This window comes from Patagioenas fasciata, chromosome 9 (genome assembly GCF_037038585.1).
Source record: "Patagioenas fasciata isolate bPatFas1 chromosome 9, bPatFas1.hap1, whole genome shotgun sequence".
In the NCBI taxonomy this organism is placed as follows: Eukaryota; Metazoa; Chordata; class Aves; order Columbiformes; family Columbidae; genus Patagioenas; species Patagioenas fasciata.
Window position 1 is genome coordinate 18,194,918 of NC_092528.1, and position 19,376 is coordinate 18,214,293.

Consider the following 19,376-nt stretch of genomic DNA (forward strand, 5'->3'; position numbering starts at 1 on the left):
AAGAAACAATTCTGCACCAATTAAGTCATTTCACAAAGAAAAACACAAAATCTTTATGACCTTCAGTACTAATATAGTAAAGCCCTCAGAAAGGTATGAGGTGGATCTGTTCAAGACTAATAGCAAGTTTAGTAGTTACTCCAGGAAGTAAAGCACCAAATCTTAGACACTACTGCCAAGTGCCTCCATCTCATTTGAGGACTTATTTCTGAAGCCTGAATTCTTTCAATTTAGACACACACACCCCTCAGCTACCAGACTAAGATAAATTAATATCTTCACTGAAAAATTCAGTTTCTCTGATAGGAAAATGCTATTTTAATAAGGTTACAGATGAGAAACTGAGGCAGACTAAAGTCCTCAAAGATACTCTGGAAGTATATTGGTATCCCTTCCATTGTCTCAAATTCAACTCAGTTAACGTTATTCCTTGCATATAAATAATATTAACTGCCTTTAATATCCGGGGAAGTGAGAAGTCTTGTTGTTGTTTAAATAAAAGAAGCAAGGATGCCTACAGAAATTATACGATCTCCTTTCCTGAGCTCTCCACTCAGGTCAGCTGGCCCTCCTGCGAGTATGAAAGAGATGAAAATTCCTTCTCCATCTTCTCCTCCAACAATGTTGAAACCAAGACCTGTTGATCCTCGATGCAGGACGACCTTTCTAGGCTCCCTGAATGAAAGAAGAGAATATGAAATTTTGGTCACTAGCCACGAGTAAACGTCGAATAAAAAATTAGAAAAGCTAAGTCTCCTGAGAGATGTAGTGTTGAAAACTTAGGTATCAGAAGTTCTACATTTCTAAAGGCAACAATGTTGTGTGTCCCACCCCCAATGCTCCCCCCAATAACTTAAGACTTTCAAATAACAGCTTCTATTATTTGTGTGCTTTCAATTCTGCTTGTTGTTAGGTGAAATGAACAATTCATTACTATGTATGTATTCTAAATTCCTATTATGATACAATCCTATGCAGTGCTAAATGTCTTTACTTAACGCTTTCCATATTGTTCAAGAGCCTCAGTATAGCTCATCCTAGCTAATGGTAACAGCAAGCAACAAAATACTATTTTCCTTTTCTGAAACTTAAAAGAACAAATTCTAATGGGAAACATCAATAATGAAAAATATGTCCTTACTGCTTTAATTTCAAGCAATAAATATCGCAAACAACAATTCAAGAAGAATGCATAAATCCTTTAAAAAAAATCAGAATTTACAGTAAATCTCAACTACATTTGCAATTTATTTGCAGCAGCTGCAATTGAAAAAGTGAAATCTAAACCAAGTTATTATGTTATTTTTATAGGAGGCCCTCTTGGCTTGGGTGAGGAGAGGAAGGAAAAATATACTGATCAAGTTTAAGGCCAGTCAACTTTTAATGCAGAAACACACTTTCCAAAAATCTACTCATCTGCTGCTTGAGCCAATACAAGAAAAGGAGAAATTATTTCAGAAGCAGACATTTCTAATAAAGCACAGCAATTGTGCACTGCAGTTGAAAAATCACTAGAGAGCACTAAAGAACAATTTAATGGACACTCTTATTTGGCAACATTAACTATTAATCTACAGAATAAACTAAGCAACTGCATTTTACAGAACAAGAAGCATCACCTAGATCTTTAGAAATAACTCAATTTTTGCACTAGCTCTTAAAGCAACTTAGTGTGAAATTCTTAAATTTCACCTGCTATCAACTATTATATTCATCCTTTCAGAGTACTCTTTAGTTACAAATAAATGACATTGTGAAAACCTCTGTATATTGCTCTGCACCACACTAATACATGAACAAAAAAGCTGCACTTAAAGAACATAAATACACAGTATCTTTTAAAATACTACTCAAAATTTCTAAACCTCTTTTTGGGATGCAGGGAGCAGAAGATGGGAAGGTAATCTAAGGAAAATCACCTCAAACCTTATCTGAATAACCCTTGTGTTTCATGAGAAACCTAAAAATCTCATTTTACAGTAGTTTTAAAGGAAAGCTATAAAACCCTAAGTTCAGTAATGCTATCAACAGGACAGAATCACTTTGGCTTACATGTCCACCCAACCCTAGGTTAAAAATAACTACAAAGACATATATGAATCTCTTCCACTTTCCAGTACGCTACAATAAATTCTCCAATTTATTATATTATGTATACTTCAAGCCTGGGTGGACCCTGTCTCAAAGTGAGTAACATCTGTATCAGATGATGCTGTGACAGAATTCAGCGACAACATTCTGAATAAGCAGTAGAACATCCCTATACTTGCAGAACAGAAAGATAACAAAATTACAAGAGCTCCCCTTTATCAGTGATGATGAACAAAAGATTAATGCAAGCTACTCAACAGAAGGAATTAATGGTCTTCTAACAAGAAAGCATTAAGAGATCTCTAGCCTTTCTGGATATACTAATCCATCAAACCAACCCTTGCCTGTGGTGGGGGTGAGGGGGGAAGGATTGCTGGCTTTAAAGCAAGAAATAACGTCTAGTCTGCTCGTATTACCATCACAAAAAGCTTAGTGAACTCATGGAGCACTTTGGCAGGGCATTCTGATTTTAATACTCTTCCTGGACTGCTAAATTGTGCGTGTGTAGATAAATATACCTAGTTTTCTCATCACACCAATGTTTACAAGTGTTAAGAAACTAATCATTTCCATTTATATATTGAAATAAAATATAGAATTCACTACTATTGTGCCCACAAACACATCCTATGAGCTTCCCTGGTTAATTAATGTCCCATGTAGCTTTGGTCATTCCTTACCTGGTAATCTCATCATCTCCAAGCATTCCCTTGGGAATGGGTGAATATCGGCCTGGTGATGCTGGGGGCAAGGATTGTCCCAAGTAGGCAGATGAAGTGATATGGTTATCCACTGGCTGAGAATAAGCTTCAAAGAGGTAAAAAAAAAAATAAGCATTAAGGCAATAATGGAAAAGAGCTGTGCTCAGCCAACAGCACACCCCAGGTAAGAAAGATAAAATTATTCAACCTTCCACTCTTCAAGGTCAGAGGTATCTCTTTACTGAGAGGAAGAAACCAGCTGGTGCAAAAAAATTCAACTGTTCTGTAAGAGTCGGTTGCATTATTCACAGGTCTACTGATTAAAACTAGAAAGAAGTGTTAAAGGGATTTAGTCTACTCTCTTGCGTAACAGGCCGTAACTCCTGCGCATGAAGTATGTATGTTTTACCTGAACCACAACACATACAAGAAAAAATTATCACCTTAATGACTTCAATTGATGGAAAACATTCTACAATTCCAGAAGAGTTGTTCCAATAAATAAGAGGGTGCCATATATTTCCCAAGTTAGGCACATCAATTTTAAGTGTCCATTCACCCACTTTCTCGTATTACAAAGCATATTCTAAAAGGGAAACATCTTTATCCTGGTGTGGGTGCTTCACGCTTCAAGGCTTAAACATGAAGGGTGGGGACACTTCACAGATTCAACATTATTAAAGCTGATGGACTCACCTCACTCTTATTCACCTGCTGTATCTGATGCAGTGCCTGACCTTTGAAGGTTTACACTAAAATCAAAGCTTTTTAACTGAATAGACAAGACACAGAATGCAGAAGTGACCTGTATATTATGCGGCTTTGTTTTTCTTTTTAAACCACTGTCAGAACATTTGGATCATACATAAACTTCATCACAAGCATTTTTACATGATAGATTTGCTAAATAGCCAGCTTTCAAACCACTCAACCTGCACTGGATTGATTCTGTATTATTCTAAATTTCTACTAAACCTGTGTGCAGTAAATCCCATACATGAAAAGGAGCATGTATCACATCAACACTGTCTAACCCTGATCAATAGTCCCATAAAAGAGCTACTGAGCCAGAGAACCACCTATAGTACCTTAGTGTCTGGCATACAGCATCTGGGATCCTATCTGACTAGACAGATTACTTATTCTTTACAGCTTAGTCACCGTATTAAAGCTCTGTGTGTTTTCTAGAATGTGCTTCAGCACACATTAAAATCCACTGCTAACAGCTCACGTAGTTTCAAAGCATCAGCTGATAAAGTACTTGTGTTATCCAGCCGCACTAGCCCTCAGAGCATCGCATGCTCTAGTCTGGGATTGTGGAGAACTTTTGGAAATAGCAACTCTGAATTCACAAGTGGTTTCATCAAAAATCAGAATCTGGGTACCAGAGGAAGCCTGTCCCCTTCCACACCACAGACAAAAACAGCTTCCTCAAGTCAGCTTTATGAGGTCTAGAGCAAAGAGAACGCTGCTTTTGCTAAAACCAAATGATCAACAAAAGCATTCATTTTGAGAATTCCCTGATAATTAGGAGCTGTTTAAGACACATGACTTTAAAAAACATTTTTTGGAGCATCTTTAACACAGACACACACACACACACAGACACACACACACAGACACACTCATTGCACCTTTCCCCTCCTGCTCCCTCCAAGGATGAGAAGAGCATGTTTGTTGACTTACAGTGCTTTTTGTGTAACTTTTTTTAAGGTTCTTAAAGCTTTTAACTGCATCATACTCAGAAATGTACATACCATCTGATACTACCATATATGCTAATATTTTTAATTTTATATCCTTTTACCATGTAACTAGAACTCCGCTATCAAGCAATAGAACAGTTTATTCTTCCAGGCTCTCTACAGAGTTCCTGCAAGAAACATGTCTGTGCTTTCCTAAAACTATTTGAGCTGGAGATTATACCTGAAGAAGATTCATGAGGAACATGACAGAAATAAAAGGTAAGCCATCGCTTTCTGAATCCTCAATCAGGTCTAAGCTTCTGTTTCCAAGTAAGTATTATTACTGATGTAAGTGATAAAGGACCTGTGTTTTGGATGAACAGAAAATACTATGCATAAAACGAACTTGCTTTGACAGGAAAAGTCTAAGACTCTTAAGGAGAGATTCCATTTCCAAATCCACCCCCACCTGACATAACCCAGTTCTACACAGAAAGAAAATTGAAGATTTCCTGTTATTTCCATGTTACCTGCAGTTTCCCAGTATCCTTAGCCCTGTAACTAAACTAGATCAGTTCCAGAAAGTCTTAAAGACAAAAATTCTGAATTTGGTACCTCTGTTCTTAACTTTTTAAGTCTACAGACAGTCTTCTATGTCCAAAAACGTTTCTTTGTCCATATGAAATAGTATCTGAACAGATCAGTGCTACATATTAATTACTCCTATCTGACTGCAGGAAATAGAAATAAAAACCCCTAAAAAAACCTCCCCCAGAACCATTTCATGTGACAAGATGAGTAAAACTGGTTATCCAGAAAGTCCAGCTATTCAGTCTTTGAAAGACAGTTACATCATCCTCATCTCTTTTTCCGAACACTAAACGGTAATATCCCTCTTGAAGAAACAGTACATTCAATTCAGCTTGTCCTTTATATTGTAGTTCAACCCTGAACCTTCTGGATTCAGACATCTGACTTCAAAAAGTCTTCTGTAACTAGTACCCTTATGTCAACAAAAAATTCTTTTAACTCTTTTCAATATAGCATTCAGTGGTCTTCCACTTGAATTATCAACAGTTATGTCAAACCTGAAGATTTCAAGTAAGTTAACAGAGAATTCTGCAATACATTCGCAGACAGGTATCAGAGGTCAAGACCTCCATGCTCCTCCCAGTCCTGTTTATTTAAATATGTACAGCTCACAAAAAAGCAGAAAAACAGAAAAAAAATAAATCAGAACTTCACTAACCTTTACCTGAAACAGCATTTTCTTTTGCTTAGTTCACAGGATACTGAACATCTATGCAGTGCATTGTCTGTAATTCTCCACAGTCCCCGGGAGAACAAAGGAAGCCATTCTCTCTGCACTCACCAGAAACAGCAAGGCACTTGGACAAGGCCACATCAGTCACAGAAACAATAAAGTGCCCCACTGCTGCTGTCTTGCCAGTACACAAGCTATGGGACAGTATTCTGTTCAGCACATAGTTTTCCAATTAATCAACTTTCTTATATCAGATTTTCACTCTACATAATTTCTAAAAGCTTGAAGTTGTTAAAAATACTAAAAATGAGGTATATTAATGCCTTAAAGGAAAAAATAATTAAATCACAAAGATAAGCTGAACTTACAGTTTGTGATGTCAGGAGGAACATAACTGTCATTCATGAACATGCTGGTGGGTTTCGCAACTTTCAGATAAACAAAGTCCGATGTGTTTTTTAAGGCAGTCACTGCTTCTTCATGAGTAACTTCTTCTAAGCAAACGCTGTTCACCTAAAGAGAAAAAAATAAATTCTCAACACAGAAAAATGTGCATTTTCATCGGGCACTCACTGAAAGCTGTTGGAGAACTTGGGCTTTGAGAGTCTTTATTGGGCTTCATGTGCCACAGATATAATTGGTTATTGAAAAGTTATACAAGAGATGCTTTGTAGTGCTGTGAAACAGAAGACAGACAACTCTTTCCTCAAAAGATTATTATAAACTCTCTTGACTGTAACATTCTAAAGAAGGCACACGTGACTGGAAAACTAATGGCACAAATGACACTCAAAATGCCACAAGCTTGCACAGTCACAGCACTGACATAATCTGTTATTGCAAGGATTAAACAGAAGAAATTTTATTCTAGGAAGAATAAATCCTACATGATCTTATCATGACATAATGAAGTTCTAGACATTACAATGGGACAACATATTCTTGTAAGAGGTCAAAGTAGGGGTCAAAACTGGAAAAGATCCTGAAGTGACTGATTTACATGCCAATTAACAGGAACCTGTTTATCTTTATGGGTAGATTTTTAAAAGTATTGCTATTCAGGTGAAACACTGGCACTTCAGTTTAAAAAGGAAATTAAAAATCCTTTAACAATTTGTATCTCATCTAAAGCTTCAGTAAATTGAGTTGTTTGCCCTCTCTTCCATATTTTGAAGTGTAAAGTAACTTCTCCAGATAATTCCAGACAACATGGAAAACAAGGCTTGTATTGCACTGAACTCCAGGGACCAAAGACACCTTCCTCAGTTTGATTACAAAACTTTATATCCTGTGTAAAAACAACTGGGCCTTGTCAATTGCCAGTCGCAGGGGAACAACTCTACCACTTACATATATTATTTCTATCTATATTTTCTAAAAGTTTTCTAAAAGTCTCTTATTGGTGTTTGTTTGCATTTTTTTAAAAACTGATTTAGATTTCTGCCACTCCTAATGACTGACAAGTCATTGTGGAGTGCATTGGTGAGTGCAGTACAACCCAAACACACAGACAGAAACATATATGCTGCAAAACATGGGAGCTCATCTCTGCCTCAGCGACTGAAGTTTTGACTAAGTGAAATTCAACTAATCAGAATACATTACAGATTAAAATTCTAACTGGATGAACTGAAGGAATGATTCAGCCACAATAAGTTAGGACACTGTATTTACTAGATCCAGTAGCATATGCTCCTTGCATCCCTGAAACAGTATTTGATATTAATCCATAGCCACCTTATTTACTTTTGTCAGGCAATTTTTTGTAATCTGTCACAGAAGTTTGATATTTCTAACAAATTCCTTAAAACCTCTCACATATTTTATGATATAAGCAAGTTATCATGAAATTTCCTCCTACAGGTGACAAATTATAACACTGGAAAGCAGTTTGCCATTAAAAGGAAGCTTCCCAGTGCCCTTATACAGTGGGCAAGTCCTACAATCAAAACACCTCCTATGATGCAGATTTTAAAACTTAAAACCATCAAATATTAACAGCATTATCATCAAACAGCTGGATTTTTGAGTTTGTGAATTTGCAAGGAACACAAAGGTACCTATGGGGCAGCTAATTGTAAATTTAATATTTAAGATAGTTGAAAGTTATTTTTTACTTTGTGCATAGCAAATCCATCTCTGAGGTATTTTAAGGTTAAAAAAATCCAAAAGCATTACAAACACTGAAATCCCATATAAGCAGCAGTTTTGCTATAGGCTGGCCAGCCACCAGTACATGACTTCCTTTCCATTCATCTTTTTTGACTGTATCCTGGTTTACTATCCCATCACTCACATTCCAGAAAATATTAGCAGGCATTAGAAATAAACACGCTGATTAATAGAGGTTTTGCAGAAACACTGGGCCAAGGAACAGATTCCAGATTTCCTGATGAGATGATGTTGAACACTGCAGATTTAATGTTTATGATTGATTTCCTGGCCGTATTAATTTTTTTACTGATTTCTATGAAATAACAGTCCACCGGAAGGCAGGTTCACCACCAAGTCAATAATGCACTTACTAGGCCTAAAAGTGAATGACCAACAATAGGTGCCGCTCTTACTTACAGCTAAAAGTTTGTCTCCAATCTGCAGTTTGCCATCTTTATGTGCTGCCCCACCTTCAATGATTTTGGTTACATAGATGCTGTTGTCTCCAGGTATATGCTGGTTTCCTACACCACCAGCAATACTGAAACCAAGACCTGCTTGAAGATAAAGTCATTACTCAAGAAATCTCCTAGAATTAATTAGATTCAAATTATCTATAAATAATAATGCCATTGTATCAAACATACACACATAAAAATATTAGGCTGGAAAAGACATAACAGAACTTCTGAAAATCAAAAGCTAAATCATTTACTTAATGCCTTGTGAAAAATGGACACAGCACAGCTACTGCATCACCACTTATTTAAAGCACCATTTTCCAACATTTACCCATACAGAAACAAAATAACACTTTCTCTAAATGTCTCTTAATCTCTCAAAGATTCTTTCTAGGTAATTCAATCAAATATTTTACTCCCATTTTTCATGTTCTTAAAAATTACTAAACACTATCAGAAACACATTTTTACCATTTGAAAAAAAAAATGCATTCTACAAGAACGGTTTCAAGACACTTGGATGAAAATTCAGAGGCATTTGAGATGCCTTTATCTTATTTTTCATGATTTTGCATTTCCTAGAATTTCACACACAAGGTACTAATTTAGTTTGAAAAATAAATGCAGAAATCTATCATCAACTCTAACCTTATTGCGAAACAGCAGCTGTACACTCCTACGTACCTTTAGGGCCTTTCACAAGTTTGATTTCCACTATTTTTTCTGTGACTGGTTTTCTTCTTTTGACATACAATCGTACAATTGATCCCGCTTCTTTCAATGCTTCAACTGCTTTGCTGTGTGTCACATCACGAACATCCACCTCATTTACTCGTAGAATACAATCGTTAACCCTAGAGACAGCAACATTCATCATCAGCTCTTGTGTTATAGCAGAACACCAGGAAACTAATATTTTATCTACAATACACTAATATACATGTTAACACGTCAAGATAAAATGATTTTGCTTCAAAATTATATTGATTCAAGACAATGCTCTAAAATTAATTGTTAGTCCTTAAAAAAGAAAACGAGGATCACTAAAAACATTTAAAGGGAATATTTTGTTCTCAGCTAAAGAGGACACCATCTTGTATGTGTTTCATTTAAACGATATTTTGAACAGAGCATGGTATAACCTACCTTTTGTCTAAGGCTATAACGAAGAATTTTAAAATTCAGCATCTAGGAGGCACACAGTGAGAACACACTAGTTTTAAGCCATGATATGAACAAGTCAACTTCCATTCCTGCTTCTCACAAGCTGTTTAAGCGCCGCCCTTCCACTCCATCTAACATGTTGCTGTAGTAACCCTGAGCTCCTGTTACAGTCAGTACAAGGCCTGACCCACCTGTCACCATCAGCTGCCAGGTGTACCTCTGACAATGGCCAACAATTAAAAAGAAGCCTTGAAATAAGCTTCTTAGGACTAAAAACAACAAAGCATCGGGCATTTGCACCAAAAGTGATATGGCAAGACCCTGGTAACACGAGAGAACAACCAGCCGGCCCTACAATCAGATGTGGTTTCTTTCCACACAGTGATACAGGAGTAAACTTAAAGACTGTTCTGGATTAGAAAAATAATTTAATAGTGCCATTTTTTATTAACTTCCAACAGTACCCTTCAAAGGAAGTTACAAATATCACTTGCTACCATCTGGTAATCTGCCAACATTTCCCCATTAGGAGTTAAACAGAATTATCAGTCCACAACTAAATAAGAGAATTTGGTATACTGGAGAAGGAGTACCCTGTTAATTTAAACATAAAATACGGATTTTGAAGATGCGTAGCAAGAGTTACCTATCTTATCTGTATAAGTTTATCCTTTGTATATTAAATTAAGGACTATAGAACATGCAGCACAACCAATTTGCATCACTGAACAGAAAAGATAAAGGTCAATTGATTTCACTTAACTGCAAATTTGGGGAGGGGGGAGTGGGACAGTCCAAAATCAGTCCACTCAAGCATGTTTCATTATTAAACAACATACTTCTGCAAGAAAAACTTATTTAAAATATAATGTAGCATGATGAAACTACTAAAAAGTAACAAAGTGTTCCATGCACTTTTTGAAAATAAAAAAAGTAAACATTTAGCAACCCAGCAGAGAAAGTCAACGTACCGTAATCTCCCATCCTGTGCAGCTGCACCCCCAGCTATAATTTTTGTAATGAAAATACTTGAATCATCCCCAATATGTGGGTTGTCTGTACCACCTGCAATGCTAAAGCCAAGTCCTGAATTTCCCTAAAGGCACAGGAGAAAAAAAATTACACATTTATTTTGCAAAGACATTTTACAATTTCTATTTCATAGAATCATAGATCATCATTTGATTCAATCTATATAATTTTCACCGATAAAAAACTTAAGACACTTTATGTATGATTATATGTAGCATACTGCTTAAACTATAACTTATTTTCATAGGACATAAGTCATTGTGTAAGAGATACAGTTCCAACCACACAGCTTTCTCCAAATGAACTTGATAAACTAGATTAAAACTTCCCTCTCTAGTCAGATAGATCTTCTGAGAGTATTCATACAAATATTTGCTCCTTATCAAATTATTAGTGACAAATTATTTTTCCCAGAGAAGCCCCTCAGTAACTTGTGTCAGGTCTGTAACACGTCCTCACAAATGCAGAGACTGTGACATTTTCTCTTCAAAGGTTGCCTGCCCTTCCTATCAACTGCATGACCTCTTCACCCTCTCAGTAACCAGCACAACTGCACACGTATCAAACACTACCACTCCTGGACTGTTTTTCATTAACGTGCATCTAAAAAAAAAAAAGAGAACCAAGATAGATCTCTACATTGTAAACCTAAAAAAGCCATGCATATGACAAACTTTTGCTTCTAATCTCAACTGGAAGCCTGAATCTCAATGTAAAACTTGATGGTATAAATAAAAGTCTAACATAAATTAAATATAGGAAATGAAATCACAATTTGTGGTTTTACTCTCTAGAAGTCTAGATAATAACACTAACTGCAGTATGTCTCAGGGAGATCCTTCCCCCATTTTACTCTTAAGGGTCAGGATACTAATAAAAACTTCTATTCCTGCTCCAGAAACTGTGTGTATTTTTTTTTTCCTTTATGCTGTATAATCTACTTTAAATTAAAAAACAAACAAACAACAACAACAACCAACAACAACAACCACACACTAAAAGCACAGTAAGTATTGTTTTGGATTGCCATTTAGCAGTACCAAGAGGTTAATTTTTCATATTAAAGCATCATAAATATCATCTAACATGAGTACAGAAAGACATTTATCATGTTACCCTTTCAAGAGTAATCTCTTCATACTCATAATCTGCATCCGTGCCATTGACCTATAAAGAAAGAAAAGTGAGACTTCCAGGGGATTTGACACTTGACGTGACACAGGTTACTCGGCTGGGGTTCACTCCCATCAAATCTCAGCTGATTCCCACTGACCACTGAGCTCAGAAGGGACATCTCTGTACTTGAACCACACTCTTGTTGTAGGAGTTTAAAAGCAAAGATTTCAGAGAGCAGACTGTCCTACACAGACCCTCTGCTTCTGATTGCCAGAAGGAAAAAAATGCTTGAGATCCTCAGATGTTTCTCAGGCCATATGGCAAGTTGAAACCAAGAAAAGAAGGGGTCATGGTATAAAGAAATCATATAGAGGAACAGAGCAGTATTTTCAAACTGTTCTTCCTCACAGAGCAGAGAAAAATCAAAGACTGAGGCTTTATACCATTTCTCACTAGAAATGGTTAAGACCCTTCCAAAGCAATATTTAACAATTGGTTATATTATTAATTATCATGTTACATACATGCTAAACATCAGTAATTTAAAACAAGACCAAAAGGAGAAGAAGAGTTTAAAAGATTATTTTATAAATCTAGATGAAAACCCCAAATATTAGAAGTAGGCCTCGTCGTTGTCAAGTTAGAAAGGACACCCACGTTCTTTGCTGCCTACAGAACCAGGACAGAATCAAAGAACAGAAGAAACAAATATTAAATTAAGCAAAAACAATTAAATATCAAATTTGTAACCACATCTAATATAAAAGTAACATTAAGCTTTTTTTCATTTACTAAGGTATCTTGGAACTCAAATTCTTTCCTTCACAGATACCTATGTCAGCATTTACAACATGCAGCTATAGGCAATTCCCTATTTCAAGCCTTTTAGGATTAAATACTTAAGAAATAACACATATAGTACTATTTTACAATGCACCTTGTCTATTCTTAACATACTATTCAAGATTTTACAAAGGTACAAAATACATGCATAGACGAAAGCATTCGAAAATCTGTACAGTTTTCTAGCAGGTAATTTTAAAATGGACTTCAATTCACCCCAAACAAAATTAAGACCACATCTACATTGTTCCTCATGTGTTTATTTAATGTATTTAAAAGCTTCAAAAGCTGGAGAGGCCACAATTTCACAGGTTGTCTAATATCAAGCTCATTTACCTACAGTTTTTCTTGAATCTCTAATTATATCTCCCCATAACACAACAGAAGTCGTGTTCATTCCAGACATAAGAATTATTATCATCTTCTTTGTACAGTATCTCAAAACTGATATGACCTTAGTTTCTTCAGTGGAAAAGATACCGTAGTTTTAACACATGATATTTCTCCACCATAAAGGGAAGAGGTCTTGACCTTCTGAATACATGAAACTGTATCTATTACTACACCAACACAAAGGAAGCCCCTGTGATCAAGGAGTTCTTGTGTTAGCATAGTCCTTGAGCCATTACCTACAACAATGACAACATGTGCTAACCGAACCACTCGGCTACTATTACAGTACCTGGGAAATGGCTCATGATGACTGATCAGTATGCGGTCTTTAGTTTTTTTTTAAATAAATAACACAGATAATCATTGCCATTATGCTGAACAAAGCTAATCCTAATATATTTAAGCAGTCTCTTGTTTATTTCCATGTACGAAACTCTATAATCCAATTTTAAAATATCATCTAGATAAAGAGCAGCAAGCAAGAACCTCCATCATTTTTATCTTTTGCTTTATCTCAGTTCTATGGTCTCTCTCTTTTTTTTAATTTATCTCTGAATTCATTTTCTCTAACAAAGCAAACACTAGCCGAGACAGGAGCAAGGACACATGGAATGATAAAAATCACTACCATATTCTACTTTTTGCAATTTTTGAACCACTAAGCCAAGCTTTATTCGCACGGACTTCCCCTGGATGAAGGGAGTTGTATACAAATGCCGTAAATATGCCACAGCAATATCTTTTGAATGTGAATATTGAGCAGAATTTATTTAGAGCCTTTTGACTCTATTGAAGTTAACTTTGTCACTAACTTGAATTTTGTGTTTATTTCCTTGGGCTTTTACAAAAAAACAAAAAAATATGCTTCTTGGTTTTTTTTTTTCCAACCCAGTTTTGAGCTCTAAGAGGGAGAACTTCCTCAGTAGCTTTATGATTCAGACAAGAGCTGTGTTCTTGATCATTTGTTCCCTGATGACTTTCTAGAGTCATATTTTGTCTTCTTTTTTTAGTCTTTTCAATAGAAAAAGATCTAATAGTCAAGGTTTTTATAGATTCATGATGCAGTTACCTCACAAGTATGATTTTACATTACTTATCATTTAACAATTCCCTTAGCTACTTAGGAGCCGAGAAAGATACTCCTTTACTCAACCTCCTACACTTACAGAGCAGGTTAGATTATACATAGTTACAGTCCTGTTTGTTTTACATTTGCTGCAAGCTGGTAATTTAGACAGCTTATAACTTTGAGTGCCAGTTTGTTCTGATGTTATTTGCTCTTTATATTTATACTGTCCACTGTCCTCCACGTGCCTGTATCAGATGGGGCCTTCTGAAGCATTAACACACATTTATTATTAATTTTCTTCTTGGTTTAGTTCTCGAGAGCAGGGAGACACCTCACCTTCTGTATGTTTTTCTGAACTGTATCTGCATCACACCAACGAAAGGGCCACAAACCGCAGGCTACTGCCGGGATCCTTCAGCCAGAGGCATCATTATTACACTCGCGACACACTTTTGAGCCAATTATGTCACTGCACTAAGCTTTTGTCTTTTGCTTAAACTGTTAATTCACACTTTTGTCTGCAGTGTGCTCTTACAGATCCTTGGAGCAACATTAAGTTATGAATGCTTTTGACAAGCACAAGATTTAGCCTTTACTTGCTAATATCAGTACCTAGAATAAACACATCATCAAGTGACTAGCACAGGCTTTAACACTGTTCAGGAAAACAACAAGCAAATGTAACTAACCATAGGAGGAAGATGCAGGAGGAAAATTCAGACTTGAAACCTATCTCAAACTAACGTACATTCCAAAGCCTCTGAAGTCTCAATCTGCCAGTGGTATTCCTATCACAAAACACACGCTGCCAAACACAAATTTAAGCCTCCACATAACTACACTTATTACCCTAATGTTTCAAACAGAACAAACACATTTTTATGTACATTTGGAGTGCTAAAATCTGAAGTACAGCTAGTGCACTAAGAAGTGTTTTTATGAGAAGTGCAATGGAAATGGCACATTAAATATTAAAGCATCTGCCTGCACAGTTGAAGAAACAGATCGCTCTCTGAGGTTCCAGAGGTTCAGTGTCAAACAATGGTGTTTTGCACTGTCACACACCAGTACTCACATAGAACCCTCCACCAGGAACCTACAATTTCTTTTTTTTCATGAAACAGCTATTTAAAGACTTCAAAGAACCACCAGGACAGATGAGGAAATTATGCACTACCAGGTGAAACAGACTTTATTAATTAGTAACAACAGACCTATACAACTATATACAGAAAACATGATCTAAAGTTGTAACAGAAAGCAAGTGTAGGCTTACGTATGTTGGAGTCTCCAAAGAATCTGTATTCACCAGCACTGGAGGGGGATTTGCCTTTAACAAAAGAATAAAAAAAATTTATACAGCATATGAGAAAATAATATCGATGATAATTATAAAACATTTAATTTGCCGTGTTTCTCAGAGTTCCGTTAAAAAGTAGTATCAGTTTGAGAATCTCAAAAATTCACCTTCTGAAACACTTGTTTCTACTCTGAACAAAGTGCTTTCAACACACAAAAAAAATCACATTCTTCCAGAACCCTGAGCTTGCGTATCATATACAAGTTCAGTCATTTATTACCTTTTCAAAGGAAACACCAAATCACGCCAACATTTGACATGATGCCAGTTACCCTTGTAATTTGTGACACAACATTCAGAAGTTGTTCTACCAGCTAATAACTTAAAACCACATTTTGGTGGATTTGATTCCTCTTTGTTCCTACCAAAATGACTTTATTTCTTTCCCTCTCTTTGAACTGCAAACTGGAAACTTACCAAAACGCAAACTTATGGAAGAAAGGATTTACAAAACTGCCTTGTAAAGCAATCCACAGCAGGCATTCACCTACCCCATAACAGCATGTACCTTCTGATGAAACTTATAATGGGTTCTCAAGCCATAAGCAGTTGGAGATTATTGCCACAGAAAAACAAACTAGTACAGTATTCCTGCTAGCCGGGAACTGGGAGAATAAGCAAACGCTTTTATTCTCTGATGTTACTGAGAATTTTTTTTGCAAGAAGTGTGTGTTCAAATGAAAGAAAATCTATACAGGCTGGTGGCATTTATCTGAAATACTTCCAAATAAGTAGATTTCCTATTTTTCCACCAATTATCTGTCTTTAAAATAGGTAGTATCTAGCCTGTTCTAAGACAAGAAAAAAAAAGTGTGAAGATATATTCCAGACCCCAAATACTGTTGTATGTACCAAGTTCAAAGGTATCTACAAACTCAGTGGCACAAAATGAATTTTATCTTTCTGTTTCAATGTACAAAAATCCATCTTTTTTTTCTCCCATCTTTTATGCGTGTATGTGTGTGCGTAAATAAATTAGGGGACAGTTTAACAGGCTGCAATATAAGTTCATATTAAACACGTTGAAAGATAAGGCCTACAAAAACATGACAACTACACTAACCTACTCATATTCTGCATTTTAGTTTCATTACCATGACAACATCGTACTGCTGAAGAATTCATGATTTGTAAAAGCTCCCAAAAACTGGGAAGTAAGCGGTGACTCAAAAGCTTCTTACAGAAGACTGAGATAAATAACCTAGCACCACCACACAGGAGCCATCAACGTGCTACCAGGTTGCTGTGTCAGAAATTAGGCCTGTATCATTTTTAAGTACTCAAATCGGGTGGCACATTAAGACAGTAGTCTGTAAAAAGAGGAAACACAAAGGATGACACTTTGGACTTTGTCAAGGTGCCAACACCTTTGTCATCCAGACGCTCTCTCAGTGGGGGCAAACTGGACACAGCACAGAAATCATGTACCACTGACCGGTATCATGACAAAAAGCTGTCAAAACAATACTGTCTCTCACAACCAGCTTCTGCCGTTAAGTCGTACTCCAATTTCTGATTTTTATGCAAGCACAAGTTCGATTAAAGTAAGGTTAAATTAAAAGTAAGATCCTGTACTAAAAATAAAAATTAATTAAAATATGTATAGCCATGCCTGTAAGAGTTTACAATCAAAATGATTTTCAGAAAAATAAAACAAAATGTTACACTGTACTAAAAAAAACCGAACTGAATATGAGACATCAGGAGTCTGATCTCTACTGGATCTAAAAAGAGATCAGTATCTATACATTTATTTTATATTTGTATGTCACCAATGAAAAGATTTCCTATTTATAAACAAAAAACAGAACCAGGGTTAATTTTGAAAGTTCAGCCACTTTCCTCACATTCCACTCAATTTTGAAATACATTTTATTTAATATCAGAATTCTGTAATATCCTAGTACAGTAAAAGAAAAATCAGTGTCAGAGAAAGCTGGTTTCCCATTGATGTTTTTCTTGAGGCTGACAGCCTGTGTGTTTTCATTTAATGTCTTGAAAAAGGAAAACAAAAAAAAAGAGGAAGACTAGCTAAAAACTAATTGTTATTGGTGGATGAGGCTTCTATGTGAACAGCATGTTTGAGACATGAACTAGCCAACCAGTGCAAATCACCTTCCATAAGTGATTGTTCCTAACACTTCTTCTGCTCTTATCTGAATTCTACATCAAGAAACAGTAATTTACCAGTACTTCCAAGCAGGAGTGAGAAAAGCTTTGTTCCAGAACTTTCAAAGGCAAAGGTATGCCTGGACACTGCAAAGACACAGGGCAAGACCTAAGTCAAAACATCAAATGTTTTTGGAAGGAAGACTTGGTATTTTAGTTTGTTATGCCAGAGTGCTCCAAATTACCTAACACTTTCAAGCTTCTGTGCCAGGGCCTGTTCAAATATTTAAAAGCCATTTAACAAGTTTGTTTACAAGCAGAATAAGGGCCTGCCTAAAGTGCAATGTAACAGGCAAAACAGAAAGATGTATGTATTGCACGAAAAAGCATCTGAAAAATCCAAAGTTGATTTTAACGAAGTGCTCAGCATCATGTCTGATGCACAATTCCATAGCCGACTCCAGCAGACGTTTGCAGGCACGAAGACAGGCACAGACCACTCAGTTCTTGCTCTTCTGTTCATGATCCAGTATCATCAGTAGACATGAACATTGTCACAGCAAAGAAAATGTGAATACACACAGCAGTAATTATTTTAATTTAAGTTACGTTTAGCCTACTGGCAGCCCTCTGAAAGTAAATGCTACGGGAGCCTTGGTTGTCTTTATCCACCAAGGCTGACAGCACAAGGCCACTGGTCACAGTGCTCTGTCTGCCTCAAATCCTCATGTGGGCAGAATCACTCTACAGTGAGGAAATAGTTCTGAAATTAATCAAAACTCTGGTCTGTCTTGGGAAAAGAACAGGTGGCAGATTTGTGTAAACACACATCCACTAGAATTTGCACTATAAAACAGCCAACTGTAAAAACTTTTGATAATTATTGGATTAAGTAAAATTTAACAGTGTAGCAGAGATAGGAAAAGATTAGCACCTGTTGCAAGTCTAGCCCTGTAGCTTGAAAGCAGACCTTAAGAAAAAAAATACTGACATGTATGCTACAAAAAACATCCCAGTAATATTCTAGATAGCTTAATTTCCTTTTAAAGTTAAAATATATCTGTCACCAAATAATTTCTGAAAAGATTAGTCACTTTTTGAAGGTGTGTATATATCTTGTTTGTATATGACATGATACAAAACTTTTCTGTAAATAAATAAATCAAGCAACAACACTTCAACAGTGAATTGGCTTTAAAATTATTATGTAAGAGCACAAAATATCCTATTGCTTCTTTCCATTCTTTTTTTTTCTTAAGCTATTTCACAACTTACTGATATGCTTTCATACGAAAATACAGATATTTTAAGTGGACTAATAGCTGCAATAAAACAAACAAAAATAAGGAGGAAACGAGTATTGTTATTTCACAGTTCATCTCAAACCTCTGTGTGAGAGTATCACAACATCAATTCAAACAAAGCAATGAAATAAACTGAACAAATAAAAGTTGGACAAAATTAAAGAAAAAGGAATAAAAACCTGCGGTATGGTGGATGGGATGACAGTGGTCTCAGCAGGGACTGGTGGGACAGGGATCACAGGGACAATGGGAGAAGAGGAAGGAACAGCTTCTGTGGGCTAAAAATCACCAACAAAATGTCAAAAATAATGAAAACCAGAAAAAATAAATTTAAAAACAAACAAGATTCAAATTTAACAACTTAAATTCTGAAACAGCATATGGATTTGGAGACTATAACCACAACTGCAGACAACCAAGCACCTTGAAGCTCAGCACACACAACAGCGCATCCCCAGCAACATGCTCAGGTCAGAGAACCCAAGGCAGTCAGACACATTCACCGGGGTTACACCAGGTTACTCACCTTGCAGCACAGAGTAGTAAGACTTGGGGGTCCAACAGAGAACCCGGCCATGTCAGTGGACAGACAGGGGGGCTTTCTGTGGGACAGCTTCACAACAGAAGCCC

General features: G+C 36.3%; 1 protein-coding gene across 18 annotated transcripts in view; it reads right to left on the reverse strand.

Moving 5' to 3' along the window:
• Nucleotides 1-19,376, reverse strand: part of DLG1 (discs large MAGUK scaffold protein 1) — a 151,624-nt gene that overhangs the window by 39,727 nt on the left and 92,521 nt on the right. For 11 of the 18 annotated variants that reach the window (XM_071812535.1, XM_071812534.1, XM_065845091.2 and 8 more), the window contains 9 exons: nt 18,926-19,024; nt 15,250-15,303; nt 11,669-11,719; nt 10,492-10,616; nt 9,041-9,210; nt 8,313-8,449; nt 6,110-6,254; nt 2,772-2,898; nt 519-675 (listed from right to left, as the gene is read on the reverse strand). In XM_071812535.1, coding sequence (XP_071668636.1) covers nt 519-675; nt 2,772-2,898; nt 6,110-6,254; nt 8,313-8,449; nt 9,041-9,210; nt 10,492-10,616; nt 11,669-11,719; nt 15,250-15,303; nt 18,926-19,024 — 1,065 coding nt within the window. The remainder of the gene's footprint in view (nt 1-518; nt 676-2,771; nt 2,899-6,109; nt 6,255-8,312; nt 8,450-9,040; nt 9,211-10,491; nt 10,617-11,668; nt 11,720-15,249; nt 15,304-18,925; nt 19,025-19,376) is intronic. The other 7 variants (XM_071812543.1, XM_071812542.1, XM_071812539.1 and 4 more) reach the window with 2 other exon arrangements.